This window comes from Anneissia japonica, unplaced genomic scaffold, assembly GCF_011630105.1.
Source record: "Anneissia japonica isolate Jap-2015-1 unplaced genomic scaffold, ASM1163010v1 scaffold287800_len1627635_cov199, whole genome shotgun sequence".
NCBI lineage: Eukaryota > Metazoa > Echinodermata > Crinoidea > Comatulida > Comatulidae > Anneissia > Anneissia japonica.
In genome coordinates, this window is record NW_022731299.1 from 610940 (window position 1) to 634953 (window position 24014).

Consider the following 24014-nt stretch of genomic DNA (forward strand, 5'->3'; position numbering starts at 1 on the left):
CAACCCTAATATGGTACATGTGTTTCCCTGTTAAGTGAGACTTCCAAATATGGTGATCAGTTGGCGCCATTACTTTATCACGTGACACAAATGTCGTTTCACTTGATAAAATGGTAAAATAAGCACATTTTACAAATGATCTTTAAACTATATGATATATTATTTTTATGTATACGTTAATGTTAACGTAAACTGTTTATTCAGGTAAAAAATAGTAATATGATGACATGACACCACTGTTACACGCGACGCCACACCAATAGAAGACCCATATTGATTGGTTATAATAAAAAGAAAACGTCTCTTCCTGGATATTCTGTCCAATAGCTTGAAAGAGAACTAACAATCGTTTTTTGTATAATTAGCATACTGGCTGTGTCATTCATTGGCTGACTGTATAATGCATTCTTTCGCCTATTTTCAGCGGTGGTGAGTTTTTTAGAGCTGGTGTTGTCTCTCATTTTCCTGTCATTTGAAACGTTAATATCACTGTATTGTAATGGTAAGCACTATGTTATAAATCTAATGATATATGTTTTTTATACTAATTAATATATAGTTTGAAATTAAAAGAAATGTTATTGCTTGAAAGCAGGGTAAAAGGCGAGAACTCTCAGGTTTACGAAATTCAATTCAATCAAGACCTGGGAGGCGTGAAGTTTTTGTCCACGCCCTAGGCTTAGCTAGCGCTAGAGAACATGCGGAAGTAGGCCTAGCCTAGACAGTACAGCTGGATAAAACACCATTTTCAATAAGGATATTGTCGTTTTACGTTTAAGTCTAAAATAATAAATAATAGTCACATATAGGCCTAGTCACGTACGTAACGATAAAATGAAGTCTGAATTATTAATAGCCTTTTTTTCTCTGTTTTTGTGTATGAAAATATGGATACAATTCCTGGTTTTTAGTATTAGTTCAGAAAAATTCATCTCATTGTCGAAAAATACCATATGAAATTAAATGTTACCAAAGTCCAGGACCTGACGGATTTCATCCTATGAGAGAATTACAGTATATGTATTATATCGGTATAGAGATTGAAAACCTACAATCTCTATACCGTATAATACATATAATTTTTTGTAAAACTCTTGAAGGAATAGCCCAGTTCCTACTGTAGGAGTTGGAAGGAAGCTCGCATTTTACCAATTTTCAGCGCTAAACAGTTTTGCATCCGGCCCTAACATTAAGGGCAATTTATTAGAATATCACTCGCCCACGTCAAAAATTTGTGAAATATTGATATGGGAATAAAAAAACAGCATAAAAATAATCAATCCAATTTTGTGACAAATACATTTTCTTTAAAAAAAACTATAAAATTAAACCACTTTTTATACAATATTTACTATTACTAGCCAAATATAAACAGTCCCTCCCTCATCAATAAAGACAGAAGCGAAATAATCTATTGTTCCGATTTAAAAAAAAAAAAAACTGCCCTCCCTCATCGACACTTCTTTCAAAAAAAGTGATAATCTAATAATTTTTTCTATGTGCCCTAATTACTAATTATTTAACCCATTCATTCCCATGTTTTGAAAAGAAAGGTTTTTTTTAGTGATAATAATTTAAATTTTGTCTATAAGAGTAATGAAATTATGTTTGATAACAATTGGAAGATAATTAAATGTTTTTCCTAAATAAGCTTTCATATACTAGTTTTGTGAAATAAAAAAAAAAATAGATTTTAACTCCTCACTAAGGACGAGTTAGGTGATCAGCTTGTCAGGCAGAAGAAATCTCCCAGAGCTTAAAAGTGAAATATGGAAAAATACTGTAACCAGGATTTTCAAACTGCAGGAAAATATCAAGTCTGCTGCCCTCTCTCTCGGGATCTTCAAAGATTTAATTAGTGAAAGAGGTGGGTTAGAAAAACATTCATTTTGACCATGATGACGTCATCAAAATGAAAAATAAAGGGACACTTCCAAAAAGAAATTGTCAAAGCTATAGCATACTCACAGGTGTGAGACGATTGATCAAGAATAAGCAAGATATGTTCAAATGAGTATAAAAATAATGACGTCATAAATAAAATTCATTTAAAAAAAATTCTGATGGCAATATGATGACGTCACATTGTCCGATTAGCCATTGTGATATATAAATCGTATCTACAACTCGTGTGCTTTTCAGAATGTAATAAAAATTGCCTAACTCGCCCGCGATGTAAAATCCATAAATCATTATATCTGCCTAGCGCCCGATTATATCCATCAGGGCAATTCCACGGTAACGGATTGACATTCACACACAATTTTCAAAGGTGTATAACATCTACACCTGTATTTATTAACTAAAACAAGTTTTACAGTTCTATAACACATGATTATATAACACTTTACAAGCTTTTTTTTTTTAGTCTTCCTGCTTTCAAAATATTCATATTTCATATATATGGTAAGATTTACCATTGTACATACTATAAAAAGTCTGTGAATTTAGAGTTTCAATGTTGTTTTTAAGGTATTGAAATGAAAGTATAGGCTTTAACAATAAATGTAATAGCTTTCATGAGAAATATTGATAAGTTATGAAGATGTATTAATTATGTATCTGCGTGTAACCTCTCGTAATCTGCTTGTAGGTATGTTTTGAACGTAACTACCACTAATTTTAATTAGCTTTGCAATGATTGTAGGCTGGATCGTCGGGCTGATAAACAATGCGTAAACAATATTGAAATATAGTTTACCAGCTTTCAACACGTGAGCAATGTTGCAATTTACTAATAAACAATGTTAGAACTTCATTGTTTTGTTATTTCCTACCTTATTAGATCTATCATGTTTTAAAACTCTGTTTAGTTCGCTAGCTATGTAACCTAGTGGGCCTTCAGTATGTTCAAATTTCGATGTCATTTAGACTACGGCCTACATTTTTCCACTATAGAGGAGGAGAGCAGACAGTAATTATACTGGTTAACTTTCCAATTCTGAGAATTTTGATCTGATATTATTGTTCTGGTTAGGAATTTTCTTCTTTTAAATAATAATACTGATGACGATTCATGTACAAATTATTACGATTTCTATCATTTCGATCACGTTGTTTATTGTTTACTGTAATTTGAAGCAGAACCTGCAAAATGATCCAATACTAATGGAACTATAGAAATCACTACCTTGCCAAATTAAGGCTAGTCATCATGCTAGACCGCATTTTTTTAGTAATTGTTGCTCACCACTTTTCAACATTTGTCACAAGGTTAACCTTTAACACACTTTACTGTTTTCTGATTGGTGCGAACTCTGACGTCCGATGCTGGATTTTCGGGGTTGACAAAATGAACTGACATTGCTGAGTTTTATTTTCCATTGGGTTTTCCATGTGACATTCGCTAATTTTACAACCAACGGACATTAACTCTCCTTTATTTATATTATTTATCTTAATAAATCAAGACTACAAAATATTATTTGTTGAACAATCTTTTCACATGTGTGTATTGTTATTGAGGACATCATTTTTTGACATTTGAAAGAGGTAAAATAATTGTAAATATAAAATAGGCTAGATCTAGGCCTAGGCTAGGCTAATTAATTAAAAAAATAATACAGCAGTACAAAAAGGTTCCTGTCGTGGACAGCGAGTGGAAGAGGAGACCCCCATGAAGTCAAGTGTACATTTTTCTTATTGAAAAACAGCTCCATACTTTAAATTAACAGTCTAAACTCGTGCTTGTCATTCACAAATTATCAAGCAATACATTGTGTATTCCAGTAAGCTACAGCATTCTTTCTGCACATACAAATAACCACCTTTTGCTTCGTAGGTTAGCTTCGCGTAGCCTTGCTTAGATTGTTTCTATTGGGCTACAATGTATCTACGAAGCCTGCGTGCAGGTAAAATTGCAATAGTTTGTGGCGGTACTGTACGGTAACAGATAGATGGATAAAAGGTTTATATTCATGAATTTGGTAATAATCATAGTAAATGAATTTTAGAAAACAAATAATATAATAGAAAATAGAAAAAAATAATAGCATATCAAATGCATTAATGTAATTTATTCTTTATACAAAAAAAATGAACAACCGAAATGAAAGTAAATATATAGATACCAATTCAAAGTAACAATAGGAAATTTCAGCTTCCAAAATAAAATATAATTGCTGTTTATTAACAACAAATTCTATTCATTAAAAATAATATTGTTTTAACAGCTTTAGTTATGAATACATCAGTTATCAGTTATTGAAATCTAGATCTTAAAATAAATATCTTAAATCTATCTTACTAACAAAGGCTGTATCCCTTAACAGACTGCATGAATTAAATAAGCATACAAATGTGTATTTGAATATAAGGTTTCATGGTTCTGATCAGTACACTGTTAATGTTATGCTCAATTTAAATATATCAATATATAGTTGTTATTGTGCAATTCTTGCACTTTGACCATTTTTGGGGCAAATTAAATATCTTACTAATTAAACAATGCATCCCTTTAACAGACTGCATAACTGAAATCAGCACAAAATGTTGTCCTAGAATTAAAGGTTTTATGGCTTTAGACAGTACACGGATAATATTATGCTCATATTGAAATCAGTAGCTAACACAATTTTATTGCACAATTCTTGCACTTGGGCCATTTTTGGGGCAAAATATCTTGCTAATTAAACAACTTATCCCTTTGACAGACTGCATAACTGAAATCAGAACAAAAAGTTGTCTTAGAATGAAAGGTTTCATGGCTCTAGACAATACATGGATAATATTACGCTCATTTGAAATTAATAGTGACTCAATTTTATTGCGCAATTCTTGCACTTTGGCCATTTTTTGGGGCACAATGTCTTACTAATTAAACACTGTATCCCTTAACGAACTGCATGCCTGCAATAAGCACATTTCAAGGCAGATTGCTGTTAATATATTATAAAAATTATTGATGTCATATTTACGAACAGATATTGTAAAAAATTGAAAAATATACCCCTTTTCAAATTGCTTTTTAAACATGAAGGGGTAAAGACACCAAATTGATATTTGGAACATATGATCATCTTATATAAATGAATTCATGGTGCGAATATTAACGACCACCACAATGAGTACTTGCACACAGGGTCAAAGGTCACCATGAAAATAAGGCATTTTTGTTTTGTTTTTTCTCTCCTGAATGACGTTTGACCTACAATTACTCTCTGAAATGGAAAGTTGAAAATCCAGAATTTTTTGTAGTGAAACATTTCCAATATTAATAATTTGTTGCATAAGACCCATTTAATTTAACTGATTTGGGTTTTTTTTTTGCATTTCATTTCCATTATTTGTAACCTGTACTGCAATTCTACCGTCATTCTGTTACCGTCGTTCTATTTTCGGTTTAGTAACGGATTTACATATTTGATATGCAAATATCTGATAAACAAAAAATAATTTTTTTTTAAATAATGCCACATGCTAGCCCTATCAAAACTTGCTTTGCATGTTTTCTAATGTCAAGCTTTGAAATAAAAAGAAAATGTATTGTTTTTTTGGTAACGGATGGATTTTATTATATAATTTTTAAAGTTTATATATCGATAATTTTGCAAGTAAACACAACAATTGAATGCATCTATCTTTTCATCAGAACCATTATAATGTAAATTAAATGAGATTTTAAGTAATCATAAACTTACCTTTTGTCTGTAGTGACTTGTAATTAAAACTAATTATAGAATATTATATTTAATCCCCAACATTTTTTTTATGTACAGCAAAAAAAAAAAAAAAATCTGAGCTAATATTAGAGCTTTTTTGTCTTCCAATATTTTTCCTTTTAATTTGTACACAAATGAAGCTCTTTCCTTTCAAATGCACAGTATGCTGTACTTTTGTAACACAGAGATATAGACTGGGTTTCAGAAAACTGAGTTTTGGCAAACTGGGATTTCATGATTTCAGTGAACTGAATTGGGCATTCTGGGTTTCAGCAAACTGAGTTTCTGCAAACTGGGGTTTCATGATTCGGTAAACTGGATTTCGACAAACTGGTTGGATACCTTCTTGAATACAGTAGAAACCCTCACTTACTGTACGAACCCCGATTTAACGAATTCCCGATTTTATGAATGTAAAATAAAAGGGATGTCATATAAATTTAAGTGAAAAATTATAAAAAAAAATATCTGCTCGAATTGTAACTATTATTAGCATGCATACAACAGAACACGCCATACTATGCAGTACTATGTAATTCTCAAGTGAAGGAGGCCCTTAGCAGGCCTCTTCAAAGTCAGTGGTTTTTTATGGCTTCACACGTGTATGCAAAAAAATTTTACTTCTGTCAAACATCGTTTTCAGTTTTAAAAGTCAACATAGTGCTTGATTGTTTTATTGAATGATCAATATATATAATAAACATATGGAAGTTGTGTTGGAGTAAAATCCACAATCTAGGTATTTAAGAAGGTAAAAACGTCCGATAAAAACAAATTTGTGTAGGGCTTAGAGTGGGATCAGAATGCTTAGAAGCTGCCTACTGTAGGCCTAGGCCCCCTCAGACTTAGCTGCGTACGTCGGCCTGTACAGTAGGCCTAGCATAGGCCAGTGTAAGTAGTACCAGTGCAAATATATAGGAATTTGGGTCAACCACGATTTTACGAATACCCGCATTTACGAATGGCTCTGGGCCCGTGCCGTACGTAAATGAGGGGTTCTACTGTACTATTGCTATCGGCAAGAATGCATTCTTGTTACTGAAGGAGATTTTAGTTCCAGATCTTCGTAGCAGCCAAGAAAAGCAGACTCGAAAGTTGTCCTGCATGCAATGCATGCTTTAAGGAATTACAACCAATACATAAATATCAACCGTTCCATTCTGGAGACATCGATATTGCAGTCGTTGCTACTGTATATCTTATTTTATGACAACGGAGAGAGTCATTCTAGAGACAAACACTGGCAAATACCGAAAGTTGTTCAAATTAAAGTGGCATTAACTTTCACCAGCGAAGAAATCATCCCTTATTGGATCTCATGCTTCTGTAGTCAAAGGCAAAGTTTTGTTGACACTTTCTGATAACTTTAAAGTTTTAGGTGTGTGTTCTGTCACAAAAGATATCTGAGGAACTTGAAGACTGCAGCATAGAGTTAAGGGGAAAAGTGTAAATCAAGCAAGGTGTGAAATGTTCAATAGAGGCAACAAGATCACAGACATATCATTACTACCACCATGTTTGCAAGCAGACCCTTGAGCACTTGAGGAAATTTAATCGCTAACGAATGGAAATTAAGCAGACGTAAATGATTTGGTCAGTAAAAATAGTATTCGTACAGTAACAGATGGAATGATCAAATAAAGCAAAAATTGATTGAGACAGTGATGTCCATGGATGTCCAAGAACTGTTTATAATAAAGACAAAGGCTTTCAGATTGCAGTGATATTAACAATACATGAAGATTATTGCTCAACATAGGGTTATACAGTAAAGGACAATTATGTAATAAATGAATTAATGTCTTTATACATGAAAATTATGGTAGTTACTTGTGTGGTCCCCTGGAATACCTTGTGTAGTACACAAAAATAATAAAAAAACAACCATATAAGCTGGAATTTTTTTAGGATTCTGGTGATATTTTCCATTTTTTAAAACAGAAAAGGGCTAATATAAAGGGGGCATTTTTACTTACATTTCCAAAAGTGAGTTAGCTTTACCACCCTAAAATAGGTTATTTTGGGTTTAAAAAGTCAGCAGTTATTACATTCATGTTTTGTAAATTAAACTTTAATTAATTAAAAATTAAATTTTATTTAGGGTATTGAAGCTGCTGTTAAATTGTTCTTTAATTTTGGTGGCCATTTTAAAAAGCGCCCCCAATTGCCTCTCGAAATCTTCACATTAATAACTATAGCTAGTTATACTTTACTCCTATCATTACATATTCAAAAGTTCGTCAAACCTACCTCTTCTGTGCTTATTTTACCCATATTATATGTACTGTAGTTTATTGGATTTTGGTGGCCATTTTGAAAAAGCGCCCTCATGCGAAATTTCTCACATATACTGATTCCCTTACATATTTTGATTCCCCATAAAAAACTAAGCTAGAAAAACCATATGAAAATTTCTACCTCTCCAAGTGGCACATATCTCAATTATAGCCTCGTTTATATTGCTAAACCCTGCAAACCTCCAAAAAAACACCGCAAACCCCATCCAAACCCTGTGATAATGATTGAATCATGTAGTATAGGACTTAACTTGGTATTACCGCTGGAGGCCGTTCCACCAAAGACACTCATTTATACTTGTAATTTTGAAACCGTGTTACAGCAAATAGCATTGCGTTGTGGGGTGTGTGGTCAAAGCAACAATTAGTTTTTATCCCCAAGAGTGCACACTTTAAATGTGCTTTCCGTCCAGCCCATTGTTTCCGTCCTCCCCTGACGGTTTTTACCAGGCTGACCAAGCCATCGTACCGGGCTGGGTAATAAGAGAAAAGAAAGAGGGGAGAGGGAGGGAAAGAGAAAGAAGAGGAAAAGAAAAGGAAAGAAAAAGAGAAGAGAAAAATAAAGACAAGAATAAGATAATGACTAAACTCACAACACCCTGCAACCCCTTCTCCACTTCAAAAACTGTCATAACTCCTTTGATCTATGCTGCTCGATGGCGTAACCACTGGGGGAACAAGGGAAAAATATCTATCTTTGAAAAATCTTCCCCACCCCTTTATAAATGCCCTTTCATTCCTGAAAGTGCCTAAAAACCTCAAATTTCGCGCGTATTTCTTGTTAACATGGCCCAATTTCCTCTAAAAATTGCACATTTTAGGGAGTTTTGATCAATTCCAACAAAATTAGAAATAAAAACACTGGGAGACAAGGGGAAAATATCCATCTTTGGAAAATCTTTCCCCACCCCTTGATAAATGCATCCTCTGAAAGTGCCTAAAATTCTCAAATTCTTTGCGCGCATTTCTTGTTGCGGTAGGCCAATTTCCTCTATAAATTGCACATTTTAGGGAGTTTTCATCAATTCCAACGAAATAAGAATTAAAAACACAAATATTTTCACCAGCTTTTTGGAGTGCCGGTCGGCGATCATTCCGAGTTTTCCCGGGGGTAGGGTGCCGTAATTTCACATGTTTTATGATTACCACGATGAATGTGTATGTCACTGATTCATGTGCACTCATTTATTTATTTTTTTGTCCATTTACACACATTATATATCAATTATAATTAAAAGTGAAAAACTTTAAAATACAAATTGAAAACAAAGTAAAGAAATAAAACATAAATCAGGTTTTGTAAATTTTTAATAATCTTCCTGCCCCAGACCATGCTCTCATAATAAAACACTTGAATGGTCACGATTTCAACTTTAACCTTTGAATGTGAACAGAGCAACCGTGTCATGCCGGTCCACGATGTTCGCTATGACTCAACTGGGCCTAGGCTGTTAAGTTAGCGATGAATAGCAGGGCAGTGCAGTATTTTGTTACAATTAACGTAACCACGGAAACATTTATTGCATTCTTCTTGTCTTTATCAATTTAGCTTGTCTATTGTGTTTAGGTAAACTAATTATTTTGTTACAATTTGTAAACTGTTAAAATAATAGTGGTGGTCGGGAGCCTGTAAATCCTGGTCGGAAATGTTGAGTGCTTGACGGGCCCGTCCACCGCCGACCAACGTGGTGACATCCCTGAATGTGTATAGATGGTGATAGAATATGTTTGTAATAAATAAAACCATGATGAAAATGCTTGTATTTAGTTTCAAACACGTGTGGCCTATATTATAAGATAAGCCCTATGTCGTATTGTTTTCTATATGGGGAGTGGGGTGGGGTGGTTATGGTAAATTACTAACCCCGGGAATTGTGGATTGTATGTTGTTATTATTATTATTATTATGTTGTAATGATGTTGTTTGTACTGTTCTTAATTTTTATTAAAGAGGGCCGCTGAATATCAGTTAACCTACTGGGCTAAACTAGAAGGGTTACCCTCTTTAAAGATGGTTGAAATAAAAAATAAAATAAATAAATACCCACTCTGACCCAAGACCCCTGTTACGCGCCTGATGTTAGCTCCAATGTGTGCCTGTGCGGACAGGGGATGTGCCCCACTCTGAAGCTGGAAACCTTGTTAAATTGCAAAATAAATTGATGTAATTTGCTATTATAGGTCTAATCAATAAATTCCTCATCAACCGATATAACCTTAAACATTCTTGGAATTGACATAACATTACTGATATCGTACACACCCTTCAGTGTGAAATGTGGCTCTCTTTGCAAGCACATCTAACATCTAAGGAAAGAGCTTAGATTGGTACCAGATAAAATAATTTTGTTACCAACATTAATACATTATGCTAATTTTCATCTTTGTAAGCGCATAAGAAAGTGCAGCTTATTTCTGTGACAGTCTCTTGAAGTGTGTAAAGCTCCATTTTATCCCATACATAGTCAAAATATTGGGGGATATGATACAATGGACCATCCGCCCCTTGTCAAATATTGGGGGGATATATCCCCCATCCCCTGGGATCTACAGTACGCCTACAGTATGGCCCCTAGTAAATAACAATATAATTTATGTTCATAACAGCTTATTTTTGTGGTAAAATCTTGATATAGGACTCTACTTGGTACAGGTATCTCAATAAAAAAAAAAAATCAATTTTTATGTTCCTCACAACTTATTTTTGGGGAAAATGCCATATTTTGTATTAAAAAATTGCAATGTTTTTATACAAAAATTGGCATTTTTACCCCAAAAGTAGGTTGTTACGAACGAAACATTATGATTTAAAAAAAAACTGAGATACCAAGTGAGTGCTATACTATGTGAGTCAATCACTATCACAGGGTTTGGATAGGGGTATTGCTAAACCCAGCAAACCTCTCAAAAAACACCGCAAACCCCATCCAAACGGTACCCTGTAATAATGAGATTTTTGTTCACTGTGGATTTATGCTACATTCTAAGCTTATTTTGCCAACAAAAGGGCCTCCATCTGTTATAATAATTTTTGAAAAATTTAGGCTACAGTAGGAGGGTGCCGGCTGAGCTCGACACTGTATAATATAAAATTTGACCTAGCCTATCATTTTGTTTGACAAATGACTAATTCATAATGTCAAGCTAAAAGGTTTTAATAACTGGCCTAATTAAGTATCTTATTGTTTTCTTTAAATTAAAATGGAGTTTAAATGTGGTTACGGTATATTATGTTTAGTTTGATGGTTTACTGTAAACCAATCTGTTACATTTGCATCTTCATCAAAAAATAATAATAGTAATAATAATGACGTCGTATAATGTTCATTAACAATGTCTGTCACTGGTGCTGGGAGCAATCACGAAAGTCACGTTAGGAAAAGTGGAGGGGCCAGTCCCCCACAGTAGAACAAGTGTATCTTCCTTTATGTTAAAGATGGAAACCTACACCTAAACCTAACATTAGTCAAATAAAGTGTAAATGTTATGTTCACTTTACAATATGCTGTTCATTTTTTTTTTCAATGTGTTATAAACAGCTTCAAGTTGGTAAAAAAAAATTTTAAAGTAAACAAAACTTTCTTTGAAATAAATGAATAGTTGTCCCATGTTGTTTATTGGAGACCACTTATATCTTCGGTCTTAAATTAGAGGTTTCAAGTTTGGTTACACTCCAATTATGCTGTTTGGAGACCACTTCAAGCCTGTGGTCTCTATTTAGAGGTTTTTAATTTGGGACCGAACCCAAATTTCAGATAAAAAAGTGGTCTCCAATTGGATTGCGGACTGTACAATGTTCTACCTAATTTCAATATTAACTTCTCAAGGAACCACAACACAAATTTGACTCAATTTTATATTTTCTGATGAAGTCGTGTATCAAGCATAGGAACGTTTATGCCCTCATGGCTCTGGTTATTAAGTTCAGTATCTATGGTTAACCATCTCCATGGCATCCTCCAGTTTTATAAAATAGGTTCCCAGTGGGAATGTCTGTCTACTGCTTGACTGCTTGATAAGTTTACTTTTTGGAAAACTTCATTTTTAGTTTATGACGCATCCTATCATTCCTCCAATCCGATTTACTCTCACAATTTACAAGTGAGATCGAAAGCTAAATGTCTACAGCCCCCTGGGGCAGAAGACACTAAAAAACACACATAAATTGTGTAGCCCAAGCAATAGCAAGGAAACTAGTATTTACATTTTAATGATGAATTCACTTCATTTTTATGAATTTTTTGCATATAATTGGCCCATAAGTTGTGTTTTTTTTTAAGGTGAGATTATGCAACATAGGCATGAAATTTAAAAAGTGGATGCTCATGCGCGAGACTTGGCTTAATTTGAATTGATGCAATTTATATTTTCAGGCATCAGGAATAGCTGTGAGTTCGTGGCTTACCAATATTGCTAGTAGTAGTAAGGAGTTGCAAAAGTATTTGTACATCAAAGCTAAAATAAATGAGGCAGGCACGATGATAGAATATGTAAGTGCAGAAAAATATAAGAAGGAACCGGGGGATGAAGATGATAAAACTCTTACATTTGTGCCAGAAAATGAGCAGCCAAGAGAATCTGTTGAACGATTGAGAAATACCCTGTTCAGAGATGATCATTGCTTCTACTTGATTTACAACCTGTATTATGGTCCTAACAATTTATCAGCAAAATTTGTCATTGTGCGATGGTGAGTAAAATATTAATTATTGGTTCGAATGGAATGCGGGAACATTTAACCCTGGACCAAGATCAAATCGACAAATGATGAAACAAAATGATTTGAATTGAGGGGAAGCAAAATTAAATAACACACTTAGGATAATATACTGGGTGTCCCAGTGAAGCCGTTTTGTGTTACAACAGTCGAACAATGTTCAAAAATTTTGAAAAAATGACATGAATTTGATGTTAAAAAGAATGGTTTTTTTTCATTTTTAAAAATTTTATTCATTCTGGCAAAAAAATATAAAATAAAAACATTACAAAAACCAAAATATCAGCAATAGACCGAATCGGCACCGCCAGCTATTACTGGTCACATGACATATAGTGGGTACTACTGTAAATGTAAACAGATACATCGTAAACCACAGTGTGCTCAGTTTAAACACAGTATATTGAGAGTTAAGATGTTTTTTAGACAGCGGCCCAAAGAAAAGTAAGGCAGTAGGCCTATGTTTTTTTTAAATCTCTGCATTTTATTTTGGCTCTGGAATGCTGCTAGTGTAGGCTACATACAAGTACAGTCCTACTAGGGATGGAGTTGTTAAGCCTTGACTATATATCTCGGTAGTCAAGAGTAAAAAAGTGAAAAATAGCCCTTACCGGCACTGATTGCTCAACCGAACTTGGTATACAGTAGGAAACAGGCTGGTGATAATAAATAGGCCTTGTTGTATGGTACAATAATATCCTAATGCCAGTATGTAATATTAGTTTGTCATGATGATGATCATCATCCTCGGGAATAACTACTAACATCCTATGATTTAATTTTGGATTTGAAATAACTGTAAAATAATACTCTTGCAACGAATGGGGAGATTCATTGTTTTCATGCTGCGAAATCATTTGCCACGAATAATATTCTTGACTTGAGCCTAAGAAGTACTTCAGCCGGCGACGACTCCAAGAGCAACATGCACCATAATTCAAATTACTCGTGTTCCAACCAATATTTGCAACATTTATGATGCCTTGCACCAACAACAAGTTGAAGCCATATTCAATGATCTGTCATTTTGCTGTCTCAATAGATGTAAACAAAACCTAATATTCACTATAAGTCACATGACCTGAGCTGCTGATTCGGTCTATTCACACATATGTATGTTTTATTCTTTACTTACGGAACATACTGTATATCTTTTAATAAGGTTGATTAAATATTTAAAGAGAAATGGTGTAAAATCTGGCAAGCTGACTTGCACGCATAAAGAAATCTTTGGGAAATAGTCAACCAAGTTTAAAAACACATCACACGAAACCATGTTCTTTATAGATACAGTATAAGTTTATCAGATAAACCTGCAACATGTACTACCTATAGGTGCTTTGTTGGATGCAGTACTTGCATATTATTTGAATAAAAATATTCTTTTTTGCAGGAGTTCTGATGATCATGCAAAACTAACTGATAAGATGTGTTATTCAAGCTCATCTGATAATCTGCGTGCAAAAACAAACCCTACCTGGCCTACTGTACAGTGCTGTTCACTTGATGAGTTCGCTTATGATGACCTGTTGAGGAAAGCAGGCATTAAAACAATCTAAATACTATGGAAACCAAAAAATGGTAGTGTTTCTTTCTCTGTGAATTGCAATTCATAGCCTAGCTAAATTTGTTATAAAAGATTAATTTTGAAAATATCAGTATCAATGATAACATACAGGGCTTGCCATGCCAAAACTGGCACCTGTGAACAAAACAGAAAAATTTGCTTTTTAATATATTCATATTTTCGATATAGTAAGCTTTAAAATGATAGTTCATTTTTACTAGAATCGATTTACTATTGCAAAAGTTGTGAGTAAACTTATTGTGGCTTCTTTGTACAATACTGGCCAAATTCTTAAGCATACTCAGTTTATTTTGCGACAGTATGCTGGTTTGGGATGGCAAGCCTCATTTATATTTAGGTAATGTATCTGATTAATTGGAGTATTTTATAATGCTCTGTTTTATAGCTGATTGCAAAATGTGACAAATACTTCAATTAAAAATATTGTAATGTATTGTAATATTATTATAGTTTCCTACAAAACACAAGATAGAACTCTCCACAGATAAGAACTGTATAACCGAATTGCATGATGCGTATGCTGTACTAACATAAGTTTGTTTATATCCTGCTGTAGGTGGCGACCCATTAAGTGAGGCGCCGCGGACAGTGAAAAAAACTTTGCAAAGTTGTCATTGGATAGAGAAAGGCATATGCGTGAAAGATATAACATAAAAGATATAACATATTCTGTATTCGCTTCACATGCGAGAGTTCTATTTTTGTGTTTCTAGTATCTTTGGTTCCCTACTCCCAAATAAGTTGTACTTTGTTTGAATCATAACAGGCATAGGAGATTCACTTTGAAGGTTGAAGGGACATAATGCTGTCATATTACATAGTGAATTTATTGACAAGATTAGCTTTGGTTTTCCACTAAGCTAATTTATACTTGTGGAGCGAAAGCATTTGACCATAAGCAGTTTAATTTCCATGCACAAGCCCTCCACCAGATCATTCGCTATTTTGCTACTGGTTGTTTGCTTTGCTAAAGTTTGCTGGTTGTTCACTTTGCTAAAGTTTGAACAGTATAACGCACATCAATCAGATCTCCGGAAAGATTTTATTGCGCCCATAAATGCAGAACTATATCGTCACCATGCCAAGTTGACACGTCAATGGCTATGTTGCAGCGAATGGCTATTCGTGTCGTGCAAATGAATTCACCTAGTGGAAAACATTCAGATATTTTCTTGTCAATCTCATGATTCTAAGTTAAAATATGTGATGTGATTTTTTTTTTTTTTGAAAACTCAAAGACACTGCGTATTGAAACGATTGTAATTTGCTAAGGAGTGGCGTACTTAAATTGGTACTTATTGGGAACGCAAAGAGGGAGTGCTCGATGATTAAGTGATAGGACTAGAATGACTATTCTATTTTTCAAAATTTCCAGTGGGGGAATGGGGAAAGCATTTTTTGGTGGAGTAAGTTTCCAGTGGGAGAAAGGGAAAGCATTTCTTGGTGGCGTGTACGCACTCTACATTGCTGGCTATCAGAATGTGATACAATCATACTCTTAGTTTCTGATGCAGTATTTTGAATTTTATTTTCCTAGTTTGTAACCATATGAAGTTTTGCAAGACAATCTAGGGACAAACTGTTCTTGTGCTCATCCATGGACAAGGAATCTACATTGCACGCAAGACGTTTTCCAACATACTCAACAAGATTGCTTAGATAACTATATTGATTAATTTTTGTATCTTTAAATTTAATTCATTTGATCCTCCTAAAACACAGGCACTCTAAAACAATGAAATCCAGTCCTTGCTTGCATCAATTTGCTTACAAAACCAATAATGATACTTTAAAATAAATTCAAGTGTTGGTATAAAAGAAAATAATGAGGCTCCAAAATTTACATAAGCATGTTCTCATGCTGTATATATATTAGCTTAAATCTTCCTTAATTGTAGGATGCAACCATACGGTTACCATATTAAAAATAAATACCAAATTATTAGATTGATGTTTCTCACAGTTCTGTATGTCATGGAAAAGTCTAGTACACAACAAAATTTGAGTTATATATATTTAGTTTCAAAACTTTTTAAAATCTGAATCTATTAAAAAACCATGATCAAGAATCTAGTTACTAACATAGTCTTCCCAGAGTTTTGTTCAATTTATATTTATGATTCTTGGATACAGTATTTGTTTAGAGCATTTTGGACAATTTATAATCATGGATTTGCTTCCCTTCTTGATAATTTTAACGATGTGAAGACATCTCCCTTATTAAAATGGATCAGAATAAGTAACAAGTAGTAGTCAATATGAACATGTTATTCATGTAACAGATTTATTCCCCGTTATTTTGGTGTCTTAAGCCTGTCACTTTGTATTATTAAAATAAAAACAGCCTAATAATTATAGATGCCTGTGGTGTTGATTAATGTCTCCTGTCTGCTGAGTCATATAAACTACAGTACTGTTTCACCAGGTCCAGAATTTTTACTGAAAAGAAATTGAGAGTTGCCATCTATAAAGGAGAACAAAAGGCCATTAGACAGAGAGATGTTTGAACTAAGTGTGTGATACAAAATACCGTAAAACCTCGAATTGAAGCCCACAGGGCTTAATCTCGTGATGAAGCCCATCACGAATTCATCATCTCGAATTTATGCCCTTTTTTTAGTTTGCAAAATTAGCTCCGAACATAAGGAAGCCCATGGGTTTTTTTTCCAGATAGCATAGGCTTCTTTTCGAGATATTACAGTCATACACTGTACATGAATTTCAGAAAACACAGTAAATTAAATACACGCTTGGTTTATACATTAGTTTAGGTGATTTAATGCCAATTAAATATACACTCTTTGGATGTGTATAGACGACAAGACTCAACAGCCGATTTTGTGTATAACACAAATTAATTAAATCGAGTAAATCAAGTGAAAATACAAAGGTATAAAAACACTTATTTCGGAGAGAGTATAAAAATAATATTTGTCCTTTGAGAGAATGAAAACTACTACTACTAACTGAAATACTGGGATGTAACCTCAGTAGTGTGTTTGGTTTTTCGACCAATTAGAGTCTTATGTTGGTCACTCCCTTTGCTTGTACATTCCAATGCCCTGGCACTGCTGACCACAACATAAACTTACTTTCAGTTTTTCCTGAAAGTTGTCAGCTAATAATATGCCTACCAAGCCTTATACTTTAAGGATAGGTATGCTGTTGGTTGAATTAGAATTAATATGAAAGGAAAATAATATACAATGTAAAATTTAAAGTACTTTGATGATAAAACGTTAAAAATTAAAATTAAAGAAATTAAAAGTCAAATATGAATTATAAACGCTACATCAGCCCCCTTCCACTGATAACTGATAGTATGCACTAATAACGAACAGTTGTAACATATCTGTTAGGGAAATGCACGTCTTCCGTATCTTGTTTTCCTAACGGGTTAAGAATTAGTAGCGTCCACAGTTACAGGTTGAGTGAAGTCTGAAATAATAATATTAGTATTATCATTTAAGGCGATCTATTGAAATATTGTCTGCGGTTACCATTGATAACACTTTAAAAGGTCCGTTGTAAGGGGGTTCCAGTGGTTTTCTGATTGCATCTTTCCTTACAAAAACGTGGGTACATGTTGAAAGATCGCGAGGAATATAGAAAGGCTGTTTACTTTCCTGTCTTGAAATTGCTGGGTAAAAAGTTTTAATCTCAATCAATCAATGAAAGGTAATGGGTCATGATTCAAGTTTTCAGAGGTGGTATAAATTTCACCGGGAACAGAAATAGGTGTACTGTAGACTCGTTCAGCGACACTATGTCCTAGGTCCTGTTTAACTGCTGTACGTATTCACAGTAGTACTGTACTGAATAAATGTTGTCCGCCCAGCGATTAGGGTCATTCTGTGCTTTTAGTGATGATTTTAATTGGCGGTGAAAGCCGCCCAGCGATTAGGGTCATTCTGTGCTTTTAGTGATGATTTTAATTGGCGGTGAAAGCGTTCTACTAGGCCATTTGATTGGGGGTGGTATGATATTCTTATTCTTTTAGCACCTAGAAACTTAGTGAATTGCGCACTTTCGCGGTCTGTAGTGACGATTGACGGAGTACCGAATCGGCATATCCAGTGGTTATAAAACGCTTTTGCTGTAGTTTTGGCAGAAATATCGCTGATGGGTATAGCCTCAGGCCAATGTGTGAATCGGTCGACACATGTTAACAAATAAGTATATCCATTAAGAGTGTGGCAATGGTCCTACTAAGTCAATCTGAACATGCTGGAATCTTTCGGTTGTATGCTCATATGCTGATAGTGGTGCCATTGTGTGTCGATGAATTTTTGCTTTTTGGCAGTGCAAGCAAGTTTAGGCCCAGTTCCGTACATCAGAATTAATGTTAAACCAAATATAGCGCTGTGTGACTAATTCATCCATGGAGCGACTAACTTTTTGAGTCGTTTTGATTCCTGGGTGTGACAAGATGTGAAGAGTGTTAAATATTTGATGGCGATACTTTTCTGGGATAAATGGTCGGGGGGGTTGCTAGTAGTGATATCACACATAATGGTTGTATCAGCATTTGGCACTGTCTATTACTGCCAAACGATGGTGTTATGGGTGTCAGAATCAAGGAGTGTTTAGAGTTCAGTGTCAGTCTTTCGGGCTTGGGCAATTTCGGCAAAATCAATAGCTGATGAATGAGTGAGCTTTGCTGTTCTAGATAAAGCATCAGCAGCTTGATTATCAACACCTTTAACATGGTGAATATCACATGTAAACTGAGATATAAATTTCAAGTGTCGTAATTCGCATGAGGACATGAAAATGACTTCCTTCTAAAAAATGGCGAAAATGTTTTACTGTATAGATAGTTTGTGTCCAAATGCACTGTATCGAGTTTCGGTGGGTTGAAGATGCTTTGAGAAGAAAGCAAGTGGTTGCCACTCGTTAATTTGCTGTTGCAGCAATATGCTTCCATATTGCTGTTAGCGTGGGAATAGGAGTCGGAGGTGACTTTCGTGTTCCTCGGGTGTGGTTCTGCGGACAAGAATATAATCAATCCAGGTACCACTTCGTCCATAAAGCGTTAGAACGAGTGGGCAGCATTTTTGAGTCCGAATGGCATTTTAACAAATTCATATAGTCCGAATGGTGTTATTGCTGTTTTTTTAATGTCCTCGTCGGCGACTGGTATTTGGTAGTATGCCCGCCCTAGATCGATTTTTGAGAAAATATTGGTGCCATACAATGATGAAGTAAAATCCTGGATGTGGGGAATAGGGTAGCAATTGGACACTGTAACTGTGTTTAATGCTCGATAGAAAAAAAAAATCATGAAATCATGCTTCTGATTTTGTGATCAATTTGCTTTGCATTGTATATTGGCCCTACGTTATCAAAACAGGTTTAGTTCTCACTAAAATTGGCCTATTCTCTGTATTTATTTACACCTAGAGTACATAGGGCTACTGAAGGCATACCAGTCCGAAAGTCGTACCATTCTATGTTCTCTAACAACGGATTTTTCAATCTCCAGCAAATTTAAATAGCATCCAATCCTCCTTTTTGGAATGTAAGGAAATAGATAGTGCTTGTCCTTTATTGGATCGATTGTAACTCCTGATTGTAGCAACCCCAAAACGAATGGCACTTCAGAAATACAGTATAGTATACCAAAACTTCTCTCAAAATTTATATCCTATCGCGTTGTTTGTGTTTTAAGTTAACTTTATTTATTTTTTTATTTTATTTATATTTTTTAAGCGTACAGGTTTGGAATATTTTAAAATCCTTAAGTTAAATTATTTAAAGTTTTCTTTTATTTTCAATGAAAAATAAATGCGATTGTTAATATCGATCTTGGTACAATGTAAACCTGTAATCATATGACTACTTATACAGAATATATATTATAGGCCTAAACTAGGACCAGGCCTCCTACTATAGTATAGAGGCCTAGTCCTCCTACTATAGTATAGAGGCCTTGTCCAAGACCTTGTTGCAAACCCCAGCTCACATAAGCTTAACCTATAATGCCAAGCATAGGGCTCGTGATAAGATGAAATCATCGCACAAGAGTCAACCAACTCACACTCGAATACGGAAACGGTGCGAGTGAGAGTGATCTCAAGAAAGCTGGTATAGGTTTGATTCACCGATTGCAGACTATGGTTTTCTCAGAGTAAGTTTTCACTATTACTACTGCATACGTAACCCACAACGATCAATGTGAAATTGTGAGGGATGCACCTCATGACTCTATCTAGGCCCAAAGCCTACCCTTGGCGTAGTTGGAAGATGGACCTACACTCCTATCCCATATCCTCAATCATGATTATGATGCAAGAAAGATCAATGCAACACTTATACACTAGGCCTAGTTTGCATGACAAGTTCGCCTTCTGTTTTTCTGAAGAAGTACCAAGCAGAGCAACCTGTTTAAGGCCCAAATAGTCTATTTTTCCCTTATTTCTACACCTCAATACTGTAATATAATAATTCTTAATAAATAACTACCCTACCAGGAGTGGGCCCCACTACACTGTGGGCCCACTCCTGGTTGAGTTGCCACTAGCTTAACATTATCCCTGCACTGTCTTCCAGGTCACTAAACAATTTAAACCACTCTTGTTGATATTCATCTTTAATTGGCTCATCCCACACAAGACCTTCACCCCATAACTTAGTAGAATCTTGGCTCGCACAGTCACTGGCGTCAATAGACCCAATGGATCATAAACTGCATTAATTTTGCTCAAACAAATCCTCTTTGAAAGTGGTTGAGGAACATCATGAAACATACTGAAGTTTCCTTGAAAGGTCAATAGGTTTTCTTTCGGCTTCCAACAGATCCCCAATACCTTCTTCGTCTCCAAAGATTGGTCTTGCTTCTCCCCACTCTCCTTTCCAGATATTATCCACTCCTTTATAGAAAAGTTTCCAGGTTTTAGCAGACAATCGACATCCTTTGTCAGCCTTTCAGCCATATCTCTTTTCGTTGTTTAGTATAGTATCTGCAGCTTCAGGAGCTTTCTCTCTACCCATTTCGGCTGTTTTTCGTAATGCTGCGATAGCTATAGTGGCTGATGGCTTGTCGCCAAAATTTACTGCCGTTACACAATAAGTTCTTGGTGGTTTCTCTGTTTCAAGCCCTCTCCACAAGAATCTATGGCAATGCTGATCAGGTAAGTATATACTAATGGAGTGAAACATCTTTCGGATGTCACCAACTAGAGCTACTTACTCACCCACCCCTGAATCTCAGCAAAACTGCTAGTAAGTTGTTGTTCAGGTCCAGAACTTTAGCCCAAAAATTGTTTAACATGTGTCCTCTGTAACTAGTGCTACTGTTGAATACAGGAGTGCTTACACTGTCTGCTTTGAGTACCGCATGATGTGCGATGTAATGTATTGGACCATTGTATTCTCTCAACTCCTCTTCTCCTACTTCTCTTGCCACTTTCCTTTCAATCATATCCTCGATCTGCTCGTTGTACTCTTTGGCTGCTTCTTGGTTTCTACTTAGGCGAGCTTCTAAAGACTTCAACTTCGCAAAAACAACAGCTCGGTTATCTGGAAGTAGCTTCGGATTTTTAATCCATAGATATTTTGCTACCCATCTTCCCTCTTCGTAGGTTAGCCCTTCTTCAATTCAGACCAATGGGTAAAGACAGTGACATTGCAGATAAGTTTGCCACTTTTTTCAGACAAAATCAATTAAATCTGTGAGTATTTGGATGAAACTATACCCCAACTATGTCTGTTGACATTAGTAATTCTTGTGAAAGCAGTTTCTGCAATTTTATACCACTCTCTGAAGATGAAGTGGAACAAATCATTATTGGTATGCCAACAACATCGTGCATTCTGGATCCCAATAGCCACGACTCTGCTTAAAAATTGCATTGATGACATACAACTGATTTTTACAAAAATTATCAACCGCTCCCTTTAAAGTAGTTATGTTCCCGGGGCTCTTAAATCTGCAATCATCTCACCAATCCCCCAAAAAACCAATGTGGATCCTGAGGATTTGAAAAATTATCGCCCAATCTCAAATTTACCTTTCATAGCTAAGGTGCTCGAGCGTGCCTTTTCCTCACAACTACTGACGTACCTTGATAACAACAATTTCCATAGCAGCCTTCAGTCTGCCTACCGGCGACACCATAGTGTAGAGACTGCTTTCATCCGTGTGAATGACATTCTTCGGGCGGTTGATGATAACAAGGAGGCCACTTATCCGCTTTCGACACGGTGGACCACCGTCTTTTGCTTAGACATTTACGCGATAGATATGGATTATACAGCAGAGTTCTTGATTGGATGTCATCCTACTTAACAATGTGTCGATGTGTCTGTCGTCATTGGTGGGACTAAGTCCCAGAAGAATACATTGACTTGTGGCTTACCTCAGGGATCGATCCGTCATTGGCCTGTCATGCCAAAATTGGTCCGGGCTAAAATTGGTCCGGGGGACCGATTTTATTTGCTAAAATCGGTCCGGGGGACTGATTTTGGCCGGCCAAAATCAGTCCTCGGATAATATTGGTCCGGCCTGGACAAATTTTGGCTTAACCTAAATCGATCAGCCTACACCTATACGAGTTCGTACACAACCAATTACAGCACAGTGAGTGCTTACCTATCGGTCCGCATAGATTTTGAAGGAAAAATCTTTTGGCGGGAAATTAGAAATTGAACGACCAATGAAAATGAAGGTGATGGGTGAAGTCCAATCTTGAGCCTATTTTGCATACATCACCGCATATAAGGCTACAGCAGCTGTATGCGGAGGAATTCATTTGATAGCAGAGGCTCGGTTTGGTTAGTAGAGTACAAGAAGTGAAAGAAAGATTGTGCTTTCTTTTTAGTTTCAGGGTGATGTACACCTTACAAGGAAGATATAATTATTTGACATTTTAGTAAGTCGATATCCATTAATTAAGCTGCTGAAAATAAGGAAAAAATAATGATATAACAGCAGGGAATATCGTTGTATACAGTATATTATTATTCAACACACATTCACTCCACCCCTCTTTCTACCAAATATATAACAGGCACGGTTTAGAAGGTGGTGGTTTATTCTTGTTCCTGATAAAATAAAAAAAATAATAATAATAAAATAGAAATAAGAGAAAAAGAAATAATTGGTCGCCTAATACGCCTTAGAGGTTATTTTTGGTCGTCCAGAGAGTACAACAAAGTACTACTGTGGGAAACATTAACTGGATATATGGACATACTGTATATATATGTAGCTCTCTATACAATAATAATAATAATCTCCACCCAGGTTCTTTCAGCTAAAAAATGAAACAGCAAGCAACAAATCATATGGAATCCAATATAAAATACACTATTTATTAAGACTACTGCTCACTCGTAAAACTCAATACTAACTACACTACTCTGCATACCCCTGGTTACTCACTCCAACCACAAAACCTATATTATGTATGTGTGTATGTGTGTATGTGTGTGTGTGTGTGTGTGTGTGTGCTCTGGTGAACCCATACCAACCGATGACACACGTGTGTAGACACACCTTTTTACCGATGACATACTCGCAAGCGATGACGTCGCCAGTTGTCGAAATAGCTTTAAACAGTGAGAGATTTCTGAGCTTTTCCTCAAAAGTCACCGTTAGGAATTTTTTCAAGTTCATAGACACACGTTGTGTGTTGTAAAAATAAGCAGCGGTATCTTGTGACATACTCGTACTCAGTTATGCAATGGCCTACTCAATGTTAGGGCTGTTGCTAAACATCCCTTGCTTACTCACAGATATACTCGTACTC

General features: G+C 35.3%; 1 protein-coding gene across 1 annotated transcript; it reads left to right on the forward strand.

Moving 5' to 3' along the window:
• The first annotated feature begins 346 nt into the window (after positions 1-346).
• LOC117115299 lies at positions 347-16619 on the forward strand. Its single transcript, XM_033259031.1, has 4 exons — positions 347-502; positions 12331-12647; positions 14068-14255; positions 15800-16619. The coding sequence occupies exons 1-3, from the start codon at positions 500-502 to the stop codon at positions 14231-14233; spliced, it is 486 nt and encodes a 161-aa protein (XP_033114922.1). The 5' UTR covers positions 347-499; the 3' UTR covers positions 14234-14255; positions 15800-16619.
• The last annotated feature ends 7395 nt before the right edge of the window (positions 16620-24014 follow it).

Coding starts and splice junctions, on each gene's coding strand:
- LOC117115299 (XM_033259031.1), top strand. Junction 12,648..14,067: donor AAATTTGTCATTGTGCGATG/GTGAGTAAAATA, acceptor TCTTTTTTGCAG/GAGTTCTGATGATCATGCAA.